Here is a 20,506-nt window from a genome sequence, read left to right as displayed (position 1 = left end):
CACACACACACACACACACACACACGCACACACACACACACACACACACACACGCACGCGACACACACACACACACACACACACACACACACACACACACACATTTCAATCGAGATTCTCTCATAACTATACGGTAAATTGCTACATTCAGCAATTTTCTCTCCAGACTGTCGCTCCTTTTCAACGCAAGTAAGTATCACCGCCGGCGCTGAATTGGGCGCGCTTGCAGAGGGAGGTGGTTCGCCATCTTCGAACAACGTGACTGTTTACAACCGGCTATGTAGCCTACGCAGTAACCACGACGCACAATGCTTAACCTAAACTATATATACCATAGTGGGAAAGAATTTTGCATTGAATGTCATGCTAAGCTAAAAAAAAATCCTATCAATCAGCCGGAGCTACTTCCCATTTCCCATTACAATTTCACCCGTCGGCGCTACATTGAAAGGCACTAAATGAAATTCCGTGCAGCCTCTTTCGTTGACGAGATGGAAAACAAGGTTTGCACACATTCGCCAATGATCTAATCATTTCACCTATCCCAGATTGAATGATGTGGGAGTGTAACGACTAGAGATTTCTGCTATGCGTCCCTAGTAGACGCATATTTTCCGGCGTTTCCTCCTTCCATCCTTAATAACCGATGATCCTGGCTCATTATCGCTACAAGGCTGCTCTCGTGGGACGTAATTCTGTCCAATGAATGTTGCATAGAGCTACTTTGGCTCGGATCGAGTGACCATTTGCTGGTCATTTTCTTATAGAGAGTAGAGGAAGCCGTGCATTATAAATGTCACGACGGAGACATGTTATGATCTTAATGGTCGTCGAAGCATAGATTATTGCGGGGTTCGGTAGCATGTGGCGTGTAAATGGGCCGTATTGGTAGTGTCAGGAGACTATGCAGTGACCACAGACTGCGTTTGCTGCCTCCATTTGTCGTAAACACCGTTCGATTGACATTATTCATTTAAACAATTATTAATGTAAGTCGGTTAGAGAGGCTTCCCTGCTTGCTATCATGCGTGCACGCACACACGCACGCACGCACGCACACACACACGCACGCACACACGCACGCACACACGCAGGCAGGAACACTCGAACTAACGAGTGATCGAACCCACGCAAACAAACGCACACGCGCACGGACACACATATACAGGCATTACGTTATTTTAATTATATTTCTAATCATGTCAAGCTAGTGACTCACCTTGACGCAGATGAGACACACTGGCTGATCGATATTTCTATTACACCGCCAAATATTTGCCAGGTTTATACCGTGCCGCTGTTTCAGGTTACATAAATAACGAAAAACAAACACTGTTCTGTTTGGTGAAGAAAATTGCTATATGGCCTGGGGACAAACATATACCATGGTTTGGGTTACGGCTCTGTGTGTATCAATGTATAGTGACCGTATGTATTATCACTGTATTTATTTACCAGTGCACCATTTCACTATGTGGTCACTAACGTGTTATTAAGGTGGGTAAGTAAAGGTTAGATATGCGAGATGATTGCGATTACAGGAAAGACTCATGCTTGGGTAGAGACAAATTAATAAAGAGACTGTAAAAGTACGTCTGTGCGTAATAAGAGTGCACGGTATGTCAGCAGTAATTGTTGTGATGTAAGGTATTAGTAATCTGCTGTAAATTCACATAGCAACTTAAGCATGCATTTTGGAACGTATTTCTGCAATAAGTACACACGCACGCGCGCACGAACACACACACACACACACACACACACACACACACACACACACACACACACACACACACACACACACACACACACACACACACACACACATACACAGATACATACACACGTGCGCGCATGCATACGCACACGCACACACACAAACATACATATACACGCATACATGCGCGCACACACACACTCGCACGCGCATACGCACACACACAAACGCCCCCCCCCCCCACAGAGAGAGAGAGAGAGAGAGAGAGAGAGAGAGAGAGAGAGAGAGAGAGAGAGAACGAATATATTCGCCCACACAATTTCGCTTCTTGTGTCGTATATTTATCCTGCTAGATTACGGGTCTACATTCTTTCTACTTAAATTTAAACACCATAAAAATTCCATATAATCAGGTGAAGACTGTTAGTTGTAAATTTCAAAGATGGAACATTTCACAATTTTAATATTTTAATCTTCACTTTTTACTGGGATTTATAGCTAGACACTGTCAATAGAAACTCCTGTGCAGGATGAGCGTAAAGAAATCGAATATGCATAAAGTATACAGTTTCGCCGCATTTCATGCGTGACTTCATGATCGAAAGCAGTTTACGTGCACACAGGCTGTAGCAAGAGCGAAGTGACTGAGCTGTGACCTTTATTCCTGCCTCCTTGCGGCAATCAGCAAAAAGTACTTATCAGCGATGATGCGTGCGCGAACGTGTCCCTAAGGTAGTGGATGGAAGTAAAAGCCGGTGGGGGGAGCATCGAGTGTGCTCAAGCAATCTAGCAGCTCTGCGGATAAACCGAATACTCTAACCGCTGTGTTTTCAGTGTAAGGCTGTATAACGTTGAAGGCGGTATTTCGAATTGTTCTCGTATTTTCCATACCGTTCTGATAATTGCCCGTATTGCCCGTATAGCTTGCGCAACAGCGTGTGTCTTAGAGCACTCGTATATTGTCATTTGCACAAATATCTGCAATGATTGTAATTTTGATTTAAATTTTGGTTCTCTGTTGATGTTACGAAATCTTCGGATCTCGAGAGAAAATGTGTACATTTGTTGTATCTATGGAGCCTGTCAGTGCCAAAGACGCCAAAAAATTTAATAATGTTATCACGTTTACCCATTTCTGCCCTATATTGCATATTTGTTATCATCGTGTTAATAGTACGCTCAAATGAATCTGCGATTTATCTTGAAGCATTTCCTTGAAAAAAAAACATGAAAGCCAGCGCCACATTTGCGTATTTGTAAATTTAGATTGCATTGTAATTTACTTTTGCTTCCTTAATTAATGCGGTCGCGCTTTGGGTCGATTGCCCTCCCAGTGACCTTCACACTAATACAGCTTCATTACGTCATTGATGCTTACGCTAATTGATATTGCCATCCTCGCACAACACTTCAATCGTACGCAAGGGCGCTTATATTTGAAAAGTCAAGCAACAAATGACGTCAAAGGCGTTCAACTTTTACAGTATCGACGACCGAAAAGTTTACCAACTCGCTAAACTCGTTAACATTTCAACTAGAAATTTATATTGTAAAGATACATTGATCTGCCTTCAGCTACAGCTTAATTGCTTGTTATGAAAAATCCTACAAAGATGCAGTGATAAATAAGTGAATTTATTATCACCATTCATCGCACCAGTGTCATTAATCTTCCGCGGCGAATTCGCGCACAAACGACCACCCTACTCCATTCCATCTCATCACAAGTACTGCGCCCTCAGCCAACACCCAATCGCACCGAAAACACCAGCCCCCCCCCCTCACGTCCCACCCATCGCAATATTTCGTGTGGAGTGGCATCGTGTGTGCGGCGGCGGTGCCGGTGGCGGAGGTGGTAGTACAGTAGTATAGTATAGGCAGTAGGCTGAACTGGCCGAATGACCAACATCGGTTTTCTTAAAACATTATATATAATTATATATATATATATGAATTACTTTAACGTATTAAAGTAAGCGATTCAAATAATGTATTTTCAGTTCATATTATTGAACGTAAAATATACATTGCGTTACCGCATGCATCAATGCTATGCTGTTCTAAAATATTACTAACCAGATCTGTTATTCTGGATAATTCTATATATAGCTATACCAGTCATGTTCTTGATAATTAATATGTATGCAATATATGTACTGTGTATCGATTGTGTATTCTCTTTGAAGAGACGTGACGTGTATGGAAAGATATGACGAATATGCGCAAAATCCCTGTTTATGTTGCAGACTTGGGGAGATCACCTATAAGATTGCATGACGTTTGCAAACCGCATGTTTACTTCTGCAATGGCAGAGATGACATCTAGCTACAGGGGATATGAGATTGCCATTTTCGTTTTGGTACCTCTCCTAGTCCTGGTTCTGTGTGCTGTGGTAGTCTACGTTCTTTGCTCGAGGAAGTACAAGTAAGTGTTAACATATTAGGCTTCACAAAGGTAGCGATGTTACTTCTTTTGTTTTCAGTTGTTGGAAAATAGCGGAAACGGATGCAATCAGCTCAGCCATTGATCGCGATCTGGTTGTCAACGTTACACAGCATGTAGCGTGCATAATCGTATGGACTGTCGTACTTTTAACATTTTGCTAGGATATGGTTTTCTCTGTATAGTATTTAATATTATAAGCCATTTAATTCCTTCAATGGGTTATACGTTATCCGGATATACTTAATTACGGATTATACCTCAATTCCACCGGCGGATTACATACACATTTAAAGTTCCTTCGGGGGGAATTTCGCCTAAATGAATTGCAGTCGAATGCGTATTTTTTTGACGTGAAAGTGTAGGATGATGATGTCGATATCGATTCCTACAGCGTGTCTGTATAGAAAGCCTGGCGCACACGTGAGTATTTTGACGCATGCATCATTTTTTTCCCTACTTGAGTCCTACTTGAGTACTTCCCTACGTGTACGCCGGGCTTAAGATTATAGTGAAGCGTGTCTTTATAAGGGAAAAGTGAAGCACATAAAACTAGTTCGTGGTATGAAATATGGAAACAAAGGCAAATACCAGATTTACCGATCTTAAAGCAAAATTGTAAATTAAGCAATCATCAACACGTATAAAAACAACGCGTTAAGAAGTTATAATGCAAGAACACGTATATGAACAAGCGAAAGTATGTATGAGTAAATTTGTAATGCTGCAGCTATTTCTTTTTTTTAAATAACGAAATTATTTCTATTACGAATACAATAAGTCGTACCGAATTGCTATCATTACATAGAGAAACGGTCATTTTCGGGACAGTAGTTTTGGAACATTTTTATTATCTGGGATATGAAATACGGAATAAATATCGTGTTTCGCGAATAAAAGTCAACCGGGACACTGGAAATCCGAAATAGCGATTTTAATTTACCGGAATCTGAGAAATGGCATATTTTCACCTGGGAAATTGGGAATGGGTCTTGTTCCCCTTCATTATAATTATCAAAAGCTACACCGATTAGGCTAATCTACAGGTTAGCGGACTGGAACTTTTATCTAAATTTTACTTGTATTTGATTTGAGGTTAAATTGGTACGACAAAACCATGCTGGAAGCGGGGCCCGGACAGGATCCTGAAGATGAAAAGGTAGGAACGTAGCTAAGGCGCTTATATGACAAATATCAGTATAGTGTAAGAATTAATTCTAATTAGTAGTGCGTGTAATATTTACAAGCTGAACAATTGTGAATTACGACACTATCCTCTCTAGTTTGACGTAGACTCAGGCCATATTAATTTCACACGCAACCATTCATTGAGATAATATTGTAGGGCCTACTCGGTATCAAGGTTCAGAAATATAATTTATTAACTGCATGTCGGACATATAACATAGATTGCCAATGACATATGAATTATGATAAAAAAGTAGGTCTTTGGGATATCATAGCTACGACTGTAGTATCAAATACAGAATACTGTGATATGCATAAGATGTGCTTAGAAATTGCAATATCGGAAGCGCCATAACTTACCCTGTCGTTAAGCTAAGTCTGCAAATTGTCAAGTCTACTGCTACATTAGCAATATTATCTGTTATACTTATACGGTTGGGTGTAGAATGATTCTGCTATCTATCATCTTCATTGAAACATCCCTGATTTCATTTTGCCGAAAGTAGGCAATAAATGACGATCACGTTCGAATATGCAGTGGTAATCATTTCTCTAAAATATCATATATTGTTTATGGTAGCTTCTATAGACGCTAAATAGAGGGCAGGTATTTTTCTCTGACTATTATGCACAATAATAGGAGAATGTATCTCAGTAACAGACGGTATTGGCCGGCCTGTAACGTCGTGCATGGTTGACGGTGCCACTGTGGATCATCGGGTTAATGGTCGCAAAGCGCTCATCTATCAGCGAGCAAGAATTGTGCAATTATCAACAGATATAGGTCATTTTGCCACTCACGTCCATGTTAGAGCGATGGCTATCTCACTGAACAATAAATGGAAGTCACCCATGTAGACGTAGCAGCCTTTAATTGTTTGGTTGTCGAAGTGGCCTGAATGCGTCATTGGTGTATGCTGGGGTTCCCATATTTATCGCACATAAATCGCAGCTGCTACAGAAGTCAATATCAACAAATCAAAGACAACGCGATATATAACAACTTAAACACAGAATAACGCGCAAGACTGCAAAATGTGGGAGATAAGACACGTTGGACATATGCTCTAGCCTGGTTAGTATCAGTGTAACCGTGGTAGTGATTTAAGAAATATAAGCAATTACAAAATCTGAATATCTCCACCCAACACATTGCTATCTATAATACACGCATAATTATGACTAATGTTATGTCAAACAATGATCAACGATCTGTCACAACGGAAAACATCGAACAACTCTCACGGTAGTAGACATGTTGCAAATACAGCAATACAACGGTTAGTAACCAATGCTAATTCGCTTGCCAGTATACACAGTTGGTAAATTATGATATTGCGCTAATGTGCTTTTCATGTACATCAACCAATAAATGATGTATAGGTTCATCGATCAGCTGAGCGTTTCTAGCTCGGTCGTGTAGAACATCATGAAAATGACGAAGATATAGTAAAATTAATTCGTTATTTATAACGTTGTTTTATTAATAAATATAAAAAACGCGTATATATATATATATATATATATATATATATATAGACCTGGATAATCCATTTTGTTATGTGAATGCTTAATTTGAGTTGCCAACTAACAGTTTTAGCTATACTAACCGCAGTGAATGTAGTGAAAGTACACTCATGTCAAATACCCTTGAGAGCGCTCCCTCCAATAATACACTTGGGGGGGTCCGTATGTGCGTGCGTGCGCGCGTGCGTGTGCGTGCGTATCATATCATATCAAATCATATCCAAGCATTTTATTGCAGAGGGTATTTATCAAACGAAAGGTGTTTACAAATAAGTTGGGCAGTGTCAACAGCAGCTGTGAGGTCAATGATCAGTTTTGGGTTCCGACTAAACAGCTCAGCTATACCGACCGCAGTGACTTTGGCGAAAGTGAAGGTACACTCATGACTCGTCTCTTCTTTGGAGCGTACCTCCTCTGTTAATACACTTGCTATAATTTCGGCAAACTCATTTCCTTCGTTATTATATTCTGATTTTCATTATCTACTTCTCTTAAATTCACTTCACATTTTACACGAAGTTCTTACATCGTTTAGCGTATGTGTTTGCATTTAAATAAGATAATCAAAAGCTGTAGTTTACAACCGCGATTATACATGGCGGCTTGATTCGACAGATTAAATTAACAGTGAAATAAATTTCTGGGTGTTGTGGTTGGGCAGGATAGCGTGACCGGCATGTATTCCGCACGGGTATAAACATGCTATGAGACTTGTTCCGTGCCAATTAACCGTCTCTTTGTCGCTTCTATATTCGAAGACGATCACTCCCAGCCTATCACGCCTAACACGCCGCTAGGCATCAAGGTCCCATCATTTCACCTGGCGGCTGAGAGGCTGTCGCAGAGGACCGTACAACCCCCATCATCCCCGGGAGCGAGCAGTGGCGAATCGAGTCCAAGATTGTCTAGGGGAAGGTTCGCGTCCATGCACGCGAAGCTGGACCACACTAAGATAAACAGGTAAATTCCCCAGCATGTTATTACCACACTAAGAAAAACAGGTAAATTCCCCTGTGTTATTACCGCACCGGTATCATCAGGCGAAGCCGCCGACTATTTTCGGCACAATTATCTTCATGGGATGACGACAGCTGCAGCTATGCAGTCAGCTGAGGATGCAGTGCAGTGCGTGTCAGCAACAGAACGTGGTGCGCGAATTCTCGAAGACATTGCGGAGCTTGCTGTTCCAGCAGTACTGATCTAATTATGCGTGGAGTTAATTAAACGCGCATATGGGCTTCACGAATACATACATATATGGAACATTCTCTAGCAAGACCAATATTCTACTAGTATATATCGGTTATTAACTTGCGTGCGTGTGTGAGTGCGTATGCCGGCACGCGTGTATATGTGGTTATGTGTGCGATTATGATTGATTCAGCATGCAATGCTTGTTTAACTTGTTATTACTCAACGCGTAACTAGTTAACCTGTTTCCGCGCTACACTGAAATGATTATGCTTTGATGCTGCAGAGATATGTACAAAAAGGGTGTGCTTACGAAGACAACAGACTCACAGGGAAGCATCCCCGAAGAGATACTTGGGTCCATGCACATGACTCTGTCCTTCAACAGGGAGATTTCTTTGCTCACGGTTCATTTCCTACAGGTACGAATCCTCTGCATGGTCTAGATCTTTTAAGTTCGTGTGACAAAGCACTTACTGTTCATTAGCTGTGTGCGCACTCAAATATGTGGTTCTAAATGTATGTCATTGTGTCAACGGAAAGTGAGTATATCGACGTTGACAGCACATCCAATCTGGCGTCCGTTGCCAGGCGCATCATAAATAGTGATGGCTGTCCTAAATCTAAAAATGCGATAGCTTTTGCACCACACTCCACTTAAAAATTATGACACGATGTTTGGTGGTAGTTAAGAAAGATTTTAAAAGAGGCAGTATAGCGTACACCGGATTTTGCCAAAATATATTTATAGAACCATTTAGGTGTATGCTTATATCCCTATTCAATACAAATTCTGTTCACTACGATAATATGTTGCATTCCTAAAAATTTTAATAACTGAAATTGCTGCTGACATGTTGGTAAGTTCAATCCATTTTAAACAGAAATCAATTTTCTTGTCTGTGACTCAACTGCAACTGAGCCACCCGTCAATATAATGATCTGTCGTATCTATAAACCGCACAGAGTATTCATAACGACAATGAATGCGCCTAAATAAAGGTAGCATTGTCGATGTTAAAAGATATCTGTACGCCTGGCTATACCTTTGATAAAATTAGAAATGTTAAGAGTGGTATGATTTGTACGTGGATAAAGAAAGTAATGTCAGTTAATTTTGGCAACAAACAACATTCTCAGTCTTGTGATATGTAGGCTTTTCAATCTGTCCAAACAAAACCTGCAGATTCAGAACTTATCGGCCAAAGACATAACACGTGCACCCAACCCGTACTGTAAGCTAACCATAGGACCGGAGCGCAGACAGCAAGTACAGAGCAAAACGCAACAGAGGACATTTAACCCCGAGTTCAACGAAGAATTCCTGTTAGAGGTAGGACTACTTTCGCTATGTAACTTTCCAATTAGCTTATGATCGTTGAGCCCCTCAGCACTACAAGCGTGGTATGTTATTTTTAACTAACGAATAATTCGCCCACACAATTTCGCTTCTTGTGTCGTATATTTATCTGCTAAGATTACGGGTCTACATTTCTTTCCTACTTAATTTAAAACACCATGAAAATTCCTATAAATCAGAGTGAGACTGTTTAGTTGCTAAATTTCAATAGATGGAACATTATCACAAATTTTAACTAATTTTAATTTCCTTCACTTTTTACTGAGGATTTATGGCGGCTAGGACACTGTCATAGAAACTCCTGGGCAGGAATGAGCGTAAAGAATCGCAATATGCAAGTAAAGTATACAGTTTCGCCGCATTTATGGCGTGAATTCCTGAATCGAAAGCAGTTTACGTGCACACGCAGGCTGTAGCAGAGCGAAGTGACTGAGCTGTGACCTTTATTCCTGCACTCCTGCGGCATATCAGCAAAAAAGTACTCTATCAAGCGATGATGCGTGCGGCGAACGTGTCGCTAAGCGTAGTGGCATGGAAGTAAAAGCCGGTGGGGGAGCATCGAGTGTGCTCAAGCAAGTCTAGCAGGCTGCGAGATAACCGAATACTCTAAACCGCTGTGTTTGTCAACGTGTAGGCTGTATACTTTAAAGGCGGTATTCGATTGTTCTCGGTATTTTCATACCGTTGCTGATAATTTGGCCCGTATTGCCCGATATGCTTTGCGGCAACAGGCGTGTGTCTTAGAGGCACTCGTATAGATTGTCATTTGCAAATATCGCAATGAGTTGTAATTTTGATTTAAATTTGTTCTCTCGTTGACGTACGAATCTTCGGAATCTCGCAGAGAAAATGTGTAGCATTTGTTGTATCTAGACGCCAAAAAAAAATTTTTTTTTAATGTTATCACGGTTACCGGCCATTTCTGCCCTATATTTGCATATTTGTTTCATCTCGTCGCTTACATAGATACGCTCAAAGTGAATCTGCGAGTTTATCACTGAAGATTTCTTGAAAAAAAACCATGAGCCAGCGCCACATTTGCGTATTTGTAAATTAGATCTTGGCCATTGTAATTTAACTTGTGCTTCTTAATTAAGTATGCGGTCGCGCTTTGGGTCGATTGCCCTCCCAGTGACCTTTACACTAAATACAGCTTCATTACGTCATTGAGCTTCAGCTGATTGATATTGCCATGCCTCAGCACAAACACTTGCAATCGTACGCAGAAAGGCGGCTTATATTTAAAAAATGAGTCAAGCAAACAAATCTGACGTCAAAGGCGTTCAACTTTTAACAGTATCGACGACGAAAAGTTTTAGCCAACTCGCTAAACTCGATTAACATTTCAACTAGAATTTATATGTAAAGATACATTGATCTTGCCGCTTCCAGCTACGCTGTAATTGCTTGTTATGAAAATCCTACAAAAGTGCAGTGATAAATAAGTGCGAATTTACGTTATCAGCCATTCATGCGCACCAGTGTCATTAATTCCTCGCGGGCGAATTCGCGCACAAAACGACCGACCCTACTCCATTCCACTCGATCACAAGCTATGCGCCCTCAGCAACCCCAATTCGGCAACCGAGAACCTAGCCCCTCCCCGCTCCCCACCCACGCGCAATATTCGTCGTGGAGTGGCCTCGTGTGTGCGCGGGCGTGGCGGTGGCGTGAGGTGGTAGTACAGACTAAGTATAGACTAGACAGTAGGCTGAACTGGCACGAATGACCAACATCGCTCTGTTGTCTTAACAACGATTATGAATAATTAAATACATACTATAGTATATAAATTACTTACGTCATTAAAAGTAAGGCGATTCAATAAGTAGTTCTCAGTTTAATATTTTGAACGTAAAATATACATCGTTACGCATGCATCAAATGCCTATGCGCTGTTCTAAATATTATTCTAACTCATGATCTGTTGATCTGCGACTAATTCTATTCACTAGCTATACCGAGTAATTGTCTCTTGATAAATTAATATGTAATGGCAAAGATTATGTACTGTGTATCGATTGTGTATGTCTTTGAAGAGACGTGACGTGTAATGGAAGATATGAGCGAAATCTCGCACAAGCCCTGTTATGTTGCAGCTTGGGGAGATCACACTATATAAGATTGCATGACGTTTGAAACGCCAGTTTAACTTCTGGAATGCGTCAGATGATGACATCTAGCTACAGGCGGGATATGAGATATGCATTTTCGTGTTTGGTAGCCTCTCCTAAGTCCTGTTCTGTGCTGGCTGTGGTCAGTCTTAGCGTTCCTTTGGCTGAGGAAGCTACAATAAGTGTATAACATATTAGGCTTCACAAAGGTAGCGATGTTATGTTCTTGTTTTCAGTTGTTGGAAAATAGCGGAAACGGATGCAATCAGCTCAGCATTATGATCGCGATCTGGCTTGTCAACGTTTACAGCCAGCATTGTACGTGCATATCGTATGACTGTTCGTACTTTTACTATTTGCGCATAGATAATGCGTGGTTCTCTGCTAGTATTAATATTATATCAGCCATTTTAAATTCCGTTCATGGTTATACGTTATCGCGGATATTACTTATTACGATTATACCTCAATCCCACCGGCGGATTAATACACATTTAAAGTCTTCGGGGAATTTTCGCAGCTAAGATGAATTGGCAGTCGTCTAATGCGTCCATTTTTTTGCGCTGAAGTGTAGGGATGATTGTATGTTCGCGATATCAGATTCCTACAGCGTGTGTCTGTATGATAGAAAGCCTGGCGCACCACGGTGAGTATTTTGCCGCATGCATATTTTTTTGCTCCTACTTGAGTCACTTGAGTACTTTCCTACGTCGTGCGCCGGCTTAAGATTATATGAAGCGTGTCTGTATAAAGGGAAAAGTGAAGCACAATAAAACTATAGTTTCGTGGTATGAAATATGGAAACAAAGGCAATACCGAGATTTACCGGATCTTAAAGCAAAATTGTTAATTAAGCAGTATCATCACACGTATAAAGCAACGGCGTTTTAAGACATGTTATTAATGACACAGAGCAACGTATATCTGAACAACAAGCGAAAGTATGTCATGAGTAAAAATGTAATGCTCGCAGCTATTTTTTACTTTTTTTAAATAACCGAAATTATTTCTATTAGCGAATACAAGTAAGTCGTAGCCGAATTGCCTATCATGTACATAGAAAAACGGTACATTTTCGGGAACGTTCGTTTTTGGAACATTTTATTATCTGCGGATCATGAAATACGGAATAAATTATCGTGTATTCGCGGAATAAAACTGTCACACCGGGGACCACTGGAAATCCGAAATATCGATTTTAATTTTACCGGAATCTGCAGAATGGCATATTTTCACCTGGGAAAATTGGGAAATAGGTCTTGTTCCGGTCTTCATTATAATTATCAAATGCTACCACCGATTAAGGCTAATCTACAGGTTAGCGGACTGAACTTTAGCATAAATTTTACGTTGTATTTGATTTTAGGTTAAATTGTAGCGACAAAACATTGCTGGAAGCGGGCAGGACAGCATCCTGAAGATGAAAGGTAGGAAGCGTAGCTAAAGTAGCCCTATAATGATAATAATTACAGTATAGTGTTAAGAATTAAATTCTAAATATAGTAGTGCGTGTAATATTTCACAAGCTGAAACCAATTTGTGAATTACGACAGCTATCCCTCCATCTAGTTCTTGACGTAGAGCTCAGGCCATATTAATATTACACGCAAACCATTCATTTGAGATAATATATTGTACCCTCTTCGGGTAATCCCATAAAGGTTCAAGCAATATAATTTATTAAACTGCATGTCGACTATAACACTAGATTGGGCGAATGGCATAACTGAATTATTGATAAACAAAGTGGCCTCTATTGGGTTATCCAATAGGCTACGAACTGTAGTATAAAATACAGAATACTGTGATATGCATAAGATGTGGCTTAGAAATTAGAAATATCGGAAGCGCATAACTCTACGCCTGTCGTTAAGCTAAGTCTGCAATTGTCAAGTCTACTGCTAACATTAAAGCGAATATATTCTGTTTATAACTTTATACGGTTGGGTGTAAGAGATTCTGGCTATCTATCATCTTCATTGAAAACATCCCGGCTGATTTCATTTTGCCGAAAGTAAAGGTCAATAAATGACGGACTCGTCGCGCACAGTTCGAATATGAGTGTAATATTTCTGCTAAAATATCATATATTGTGTATGGTAGGCTTCTATAGACCTAAATAGAGGCAGGTTTATTTTTCTTTCTGACTATATCACAAAGAATAGGAGAATGGTATCTCAAGTAACAGACGGGTATGCCGGCCTGTAAGTCGTGCATGGTTGACGGTGCCACTGTGGATCATCGGGTTAATGGTCGCAAAGCGCTCCATCTATCAGCAGAGGGCAAGATTGTGCAATATCACAACGATCTAGGTCATTATTTGCCACTCCACGTGCGCATCGTTAGAGCGATGGCTATCTCACTGGAAGCAGATAAATGGAAGTCACCCATGTATACGTAGGCAGCGTTAATTGTTTGGTTTCGAAGGTGCCCTGAATGCGTCATTTGTGTATCTGGGGTCCCGAATATTATTCGCACATAAATCGGCAGCTGCTACAGAAGTCAATATAACAAATCAAAGACAACAGCGGAATATATAACAAATCTTAAACACAGAATAACGCGCAAGTCTGGCAAAGATGGTGGAGGATAAGTTGGACGATATGCTCTAGCCTGGTTAGTATCAAGTGTAACCGTGTAATGTTTAAGAAATATAAGCAATTACGAAAATCTGAATATCTCAGCGCCAACACATGCTATCTATAATACAGCGCATAGTTAGACTACTGTTATGTCAAACAATGAATCAACGATCTGTCACAACGGAAACATCGACAACTCTCACGTAGTAGACATGTTGCAAATACCAGCATAGCAACGGTTAGTAAGGCCAATGGGCTAATTCGCGTTGCCAGTTATACACAGTTGGTAAAATTTTATGATATTTGCGCTAATGTTGGCTTTCATGTACATGCAACACCAATAAATTGCATGTATGGTTCATTCGATCAGCTGAGCGGTTCTAGCTCGGTCGTGTAGAAGCAAATCATGAAAAACTGACGAGATATAGTAATAATTAATTCGTTATTTATAAAACGTTGTTTTTATTATAAATATAAAAAAACGCGTTATATATATATATATATATATATATACTATATATAGACCGGCTGGATTAGATCCATTGTTAGTTATGTGAATGCTTTAAATTTGAAGGGTGGTGGGCAACGAACAGTTTAGGCTATACTGACCGCAGTGATTTAAGTGAAGTAACACTCATAGAGAGAGAGAGAGAGAGAGAGAGAGAGAGAGAGAGAGAGAGAGAGAGAGAGAGAGAGAGAGAGCAAGTTAGAGAGCAAGAGAGAGAGCGAGAGAGACAGAGAGAGAGAGAGAGAGAGAGAGCAAGAGAGAGAGCAAGATAGAGAGCGAGAGAGACAGAGAGAGAGAGAGAGAGAGAGCGAGAGAGGGGGGGGGGAGAATATCGGAAACGCAGAATCCATGTTCCTAATGTCCTAAGCCATTGTACGTGTTAATCTTCTGCAGGTGAGCGATATAGAGTCTAGTCTGCTTGAGGTAGAGGTTTTCGACTTTGACCCGTGCTGCAAACACGATTGCTTTGGAGTGGTGACGGTGCCTCTGCGTGACCTCAACCTATGCGAGCCACTTACCGTTTCAACAGGAATTACGGCACCTATTGACACAGCACCAAATAATGTGAGTTATATCATCACTACACGTATTGTCAGGAAAATTTAACAGGGACATCCAAGCGAATCGTGCGAAAACATCGAAAACACGTGATCAATAGGCAGAGACGTGAATAAATTTGAACCTAATTTGGTTCGAAAATATAATGGTGTATTATTTACAATGCTGTGTTTTGCCGTAACATTAATTTTGTGTAAAATCAGTGCATATCTTTTGTTTTAATATATATATATATATACGAAATCAGTTATTGTTCTACGACGCTAACTCCGCAAGATGTTTTGAATAATGAGTTCCATCATGCATAGATCATAGTTACTGTGCAATATTTGGTTGCGTATATAAGGAGGATGTTAGAAGTTCACCGTGCTTGCAGTGTAGTCTAGGAGAACTACAATTCTCGATCAGTTACCTGACGAGCGCTGAGAGACTGACACTGGTTATCATGCGAACCCGGTATATGAAGATAGATGGCAAATCGTCAGGTAAGTTCCATCAGGTCTACACACACACATATGCACGCAAGCACACACGCACGCACGCACGTACGCACGCACGCACGCACGCACGCACTGCCACCAGCATCAGGTAGACCTCGGTAAGGCCCACGCTAGACGTCCACACGGCGTCCTCTACGTAGAAGTATGTGTCGCTGCCGTAGCGCCACTGACACAACGATATCAGATGCACGCAGATAAACGGCACGAAACACACAGCAAAGACGACAGCGCACACCAGGAGGCGCCACGATAGCCGCGCCTCGTTCTGGCGGCCGCTGCGCTGCGCTAGCATCGCCGAGTCGCGTTGGTGCGCGCGGTAGCAGCAGTAGAGCTTAGCGTAGATGGCGCACGTCGCTGCAACCACCGACACACAAGCGAGATCGATAAACATCCAGCAGTAGACGGCGACGTTGTAGCGAGGCGGCCGCGCAAAGCACAGCAGGAGGAACACGCCGCTGACGCACAGACTTATTGTCCACTGCGTGGCGACGATGCCCCGCATTTTGGTCGGCGTCATGTACCACCGGTGTCGCATCGGCTTCAGCACGGCCATGTAACGGTCGATAGCTATCACGCACAAACTCGTAGCCGACACGGACAACAGCCAGAAGCTTGTCATCTTCGACAGATGCATCAAGACAATGTTGGCGTCGTCAAGGACGCCCACGCCTCTTCTCACCTGCATAAAGCAGACGATTGTCAGCCAGAGGGCGCTGGCGAGCAGGTCTGCTGTCGCCAGGCTGCCGACAAGCACGAGGATGGAGGTGCTGCGACGGATGCTGCAGATGGCGAGGACGACGGGCAGGTTGAAGGCGATGGCGACCGTCGATATCGAGATGGATAGAACGGGGACGGCGACGGACGCGTGTTCGAAGCGGTCCCAGAATGTGACAAAGTCAGGTGACAGTTGTCGCCACGCCGTCACATTGTCACCAAACTCCAGCATGTTGTGTGGGCTCGTACCGTTCAGCGACAGCACGTCGGGATTGGCCGCGGAAGTGACAACGTTAGTGATGTCTGACTTGAACATTATATATGGGTTTAAACACAGAATCACTGAATCCGGGACTCAACACTGGATCCGGCTTTACCAGTGAGCCTGACTTCATAAATAAGCAGGACTTTAAACAGTTATTTATTGTATCTAATGATGTATTTCGTGCCTAGAGACTAATAGACGCATATTACCCTCGTAATTTGTAATAGCTCTGATGGGAAAAATGCCCGGGCATATGCGTCTAAACCTATAACGTGTCTTGTTCGTAGATTATCCATAAACACGGTTCCAGTGTCGTGTATTTAGCTATAATAGTAACAAAAGATACTAGTACTACTCAAGGAATTTTACCTATGCATCCTGTACTGTTATCCGCAGACCTGTACGTAAAGGTGTCACTGCTACGTGGCGGCAAACGTTTAAAGAAAAAGAAAACGTCAACAAAGAGAAACACGCCGAATCCCGCCTTTCATGAAGCTCTGGTTTTTTCCGTTTCAAAGGAACTTCTCTCAAACCTTACAATTGAACTGATGGTGAGCGTTGATATGCTCGCAAGAATTTTCTACCTCAACGAAGGCAGACTACCTGCGAGTAAACATAAATGAAACCGGAAGTATAAATTCGAGGCAGCTTTTCAATATACATCTCAGTTATCTGGTAGTCATGCATTCTCTTGTGTTGAACTGACAGGTCTTACGCGCTACTTACGGGCAGAGTAAATCAGAAGTCATATTTAGCAATTACAATAAATCACGGTAAGGTCGTGCGCGCGTATTTTCACGTATATTTGTGTTAGTGGCTAATATTGATCTTACTAACGCAGGTTATCAACGAGAACTTGCTGGGGAACAATGAGGTGATGGGTCGCATCATCCTCTCATCCGAAAGCAAAGGCTTAGAGCTTGAGCACTGGCTGGATGTTGTAAACATCCGCAACGCCACGGGTCGCTGGCACTCCCTCGTTTGATTGATTGCCAGGGCAACATATATCGACGTCGCTAGCCGATAAACCTGACTGGATTCATGCGTGACACAATTACTGTTGCCGTATCTTCCCGGTAGAAGATACCCGACACGCGCTTAACTTATGGCTATTTGTGTACATTCTGATGAACATCAGAGTCAGAGTCTCATTTCTGTCTATGTCAACATGAAATAAATTATTATTAGCCACGAGATTCGTGGCGATGGTTTAGATTCTAACGTGGGTAGCTCCAATAAGTCCAGATTTCTGAGTTGATAAATTTTAATTTCCCGGTGATAAATGCACATGCATAGTAATAAAAGTACCAAGAGAGTCCTGATGGGGTACCCCAAATCTTATTGCGTAGTAAATATTTGGATCTTTCCCAATTATCCGTAAATATTTATCGTTCTCATTATAATCTATTGATGATAATCATGATGATATAAGCATTAATCATATCATCATAATCATTAATCATATCATCATTGATGATATAATCTTACTGAAAAAAAATCAATAGGCTTAATATAAGAATGCTGGTGACAATCGAGGCAAAACAAAATTCGCGGTAAAGAATTAGACGTTTTCACACAAATGCTAATGTCTAGAAGAGAATCATGAGTCAAGCCAAATAGAGAATCATGACTAGCGGTAAGAAATTCTAGCTTTTCACTATAATATGAAAATGTATAGCCATGTTACGCCACGTGCCATACACCCTATACACCCTATCATGCAGCACCCTCCACCATGCAAATTTGGCACACATCTAATACCTTTCGCGGAGCACTTCTACTTAGCATGTTTGGGCGGGGCTAGATGCCCCACTATAGTTTCGTGGCATTAGAGTTTGATTTTAGTAAAAATTAATTTTATTAGATAATTAGTTTATTTGGATTTATACAAAATTGGGCGCCATTGAATTTTGAAATGCATTTTTGAATATATCTCTCATTTCGAGTAACATATTTTTGTGGATTCGGTTGCGAGGCTATAGTTTTGGAACACGTGATCTTATATTATTACATATATTAGGCCTACATAGTACATATAAGTGGAGATATATTCAAAGAAATGTATTTACAAATTTCCTGGCACATGTTTTTCTATGTGCAAATGAGGTAATTAACTAACCATCTTAAATTTAACTTGAAACAGTTAAGTATGTCACAAAACGGTATTATAGCATTCAAAATGTTAGTTGGAAATGGAGAAATGCACAAAGAAATGTATTTTTAAACCCTAGTGCGGCCATCCTATAATGAAAATGTTTTACCACTCCCTTTAACAGGAAATTTCACTCCGGTCCACTTTTCATTTTACTTAACGACTCTCAAAGTACCTGTATGTGGGTGCTATAAAGCTTCACTAGAGGACTCGACGAGCATAATATATCTGTTCATTCGAGTAATGTCTGGTGGGTTTATGGTAAGACAAGTTACAGGCGAAGAAAATAGAGCGATGTTTACCGTCGCCATAATTTTATCAATAACTAGGCCCTACCAGTGATTGCTCCATTCAAAAGCACCGATATCTATTTTGTGGTTAAAAACGCACATGTCAATAATTAAACAATTACATGTAATCCAATGCTAATATCAGACAAAAGGGTGTTGTTCTCGGTGGCTTCAAGTATGTCGCATTCTGGCGTCCTTTGTTTGTACGTGAGTAGAGTGCATGTTTATTATGTATATCTCCCTTTACTCAAAAATAGTAAATAAACAGATGAATAGATTCTGTTCTATTTTCAAGCCATGGTTGATTTATAACACACTGTATGGGGAAAGATATGAAATGTAAACTGTGTACATTTTTACATCAACTGACTGCTCATTATGATGTTTCTTGAATGCCAAATCGCTATTTAGGTAACATATCCCACCATCTACCAAAAAACACAGCACAATGGATACATGTAATATTATCGGATACAGTGTATGATTGTCGTACTGCAATTTTAGGTAATAATTCCTTTGTCATAGAACTTATATAGACATTTTTATTAGATGCTCTCTGAAATGACCACCATCGGCGACCTTACCACCTACTCAGCACGTACCCTCCATCCAAGCAGCGGCGATGGAGCTCGATTTATTATATAACGTCTATTTATTTTCTATACCCACGATAAGCATGCAGCTGTTACCAATCCTGTCAATGAGCCACCTAAACCAAATTCAACCTTATTTAGTAATGTGCTATGTCTATGAGTGATTATAGACTGATAAAAGTGTGTAAAATACGTATTGATAACGGCTTCTAAAATCAGAATACTTAGGTAATTACAATGTACCTACTATATACATGATTATATGAAATAATTATATTTTTCTATGTGTTTTGCCACTGTTTCAGCAAATATTACCAGTTTATGTTCAGTGACGCTTTTCATCATTCTTAACCTCATGAACATACGGAGATTGTGATGCAGGTGGTTTGTTATGTGTAAACAACGCATAGCTGCATTGAATACATTCATCAAACGTTACATTAGTTCTACATAAGGTAACAAAAAGCTAAATGTCAAGTATGTACACTGTATGCACCACTGTATATTATACACATTTATATTTGTAGTGACATTGCAAGTGATATTATACGCATGTACGTTACGTGTGTTTGCTACTTCACAAAGAGTGTCCTGATAAATTTCAAGTGGATTCTTTGTGAAGGTATATATGACAGACACCTGTATACACCAGCTGGCAACAGCTACGCACACACCGCCACACGCACTTGCACATACGCGCTCGCGCACGCGCACCACACACACGCACGCACGCACGCACGCACGCACGCACGCACGCACGCACACACACACACACACACACACAGACAGACACACAAACAAACA

General features: G+C 41.0%; 1 protein-coding gene across 2 annotated transcripts in view; it reads left to right on the top strand.

Annotated features, from left to right (window-relative positions):
- Window positions 1-19,643, top strand: part of LOC106804725 (synaptotagmin-5-like) — a 41,207-nt gene extending 21,564 nt beyond the window's left edge. Inside the window, exons 2-11 of one of the 2 annotated variants that reach the window (XM_014806032.1) lie at window positions 3,964-4,142; window positions 5,256-5,319; window positions 7,114-7,249; window positions 7,634-7,835; window positions 8,353-8,488; window positions 9,253-9,399; window positions 15,024-15,194; window positions 15,565-15,673; window positions 17,064-17,218; window positions 17,509-19,643. In XM_014806032.1, coding sequence (XP_014661518.1) covers window positions 3,991-4,142; window positions 5,256-5,319; window positions 7,114-7,249; window positions 7,634-7,835; window positions 8,353-8,488; window positions 9,253-9,399; window positions 15,024-15,194; window positions 15,565-15,673; window positions 17,064-17,218; window positions 17,509-17,652 — 1,416 coding nt within the window. In that variant the 5' untranslated portion in view covers window positions 3,964-3,990 and the 3' untranslated portion in view covers window positions 17,653-19,643. The remainder of the gene's footprint in view (window positions 1-3,963; window positions 4,143-5,255; window positions 5,320-7,113; window positions 7,250-7,633; window positions 7,836-8,352; window positions 8,489-9,252; window positions 9,400-15,023; window positions 15,195-15,564; window positions 15,674-17,063; window positions 17,219-17,508) is intronic. The other variant, XM_014806033.1, reaches the window with a different exon arrangement.
- Window positions 19,644-20,506: the final 863 nt, after the last annotated feature.

This window comes from Priapulus caudatus, unplaced genomic scaffold (genome assembly GCF_000485595.1).
Source record: "Priapulus caudatus unplaced genomic scaffold, Priapulus_caudatus-5.0.1 Scaffold84, whole genome shotgun sequence".
Taxonomy (NCBI): Eukaryota; Metazoa; Priapulida; class Priapulimorpha; order Priapulimorphida; family Priapulidae; genus Priapulus; species Priapulus caudatus.
This window is presented reverse-complemented; position numbering and strand designations above follow the sequence as displayed.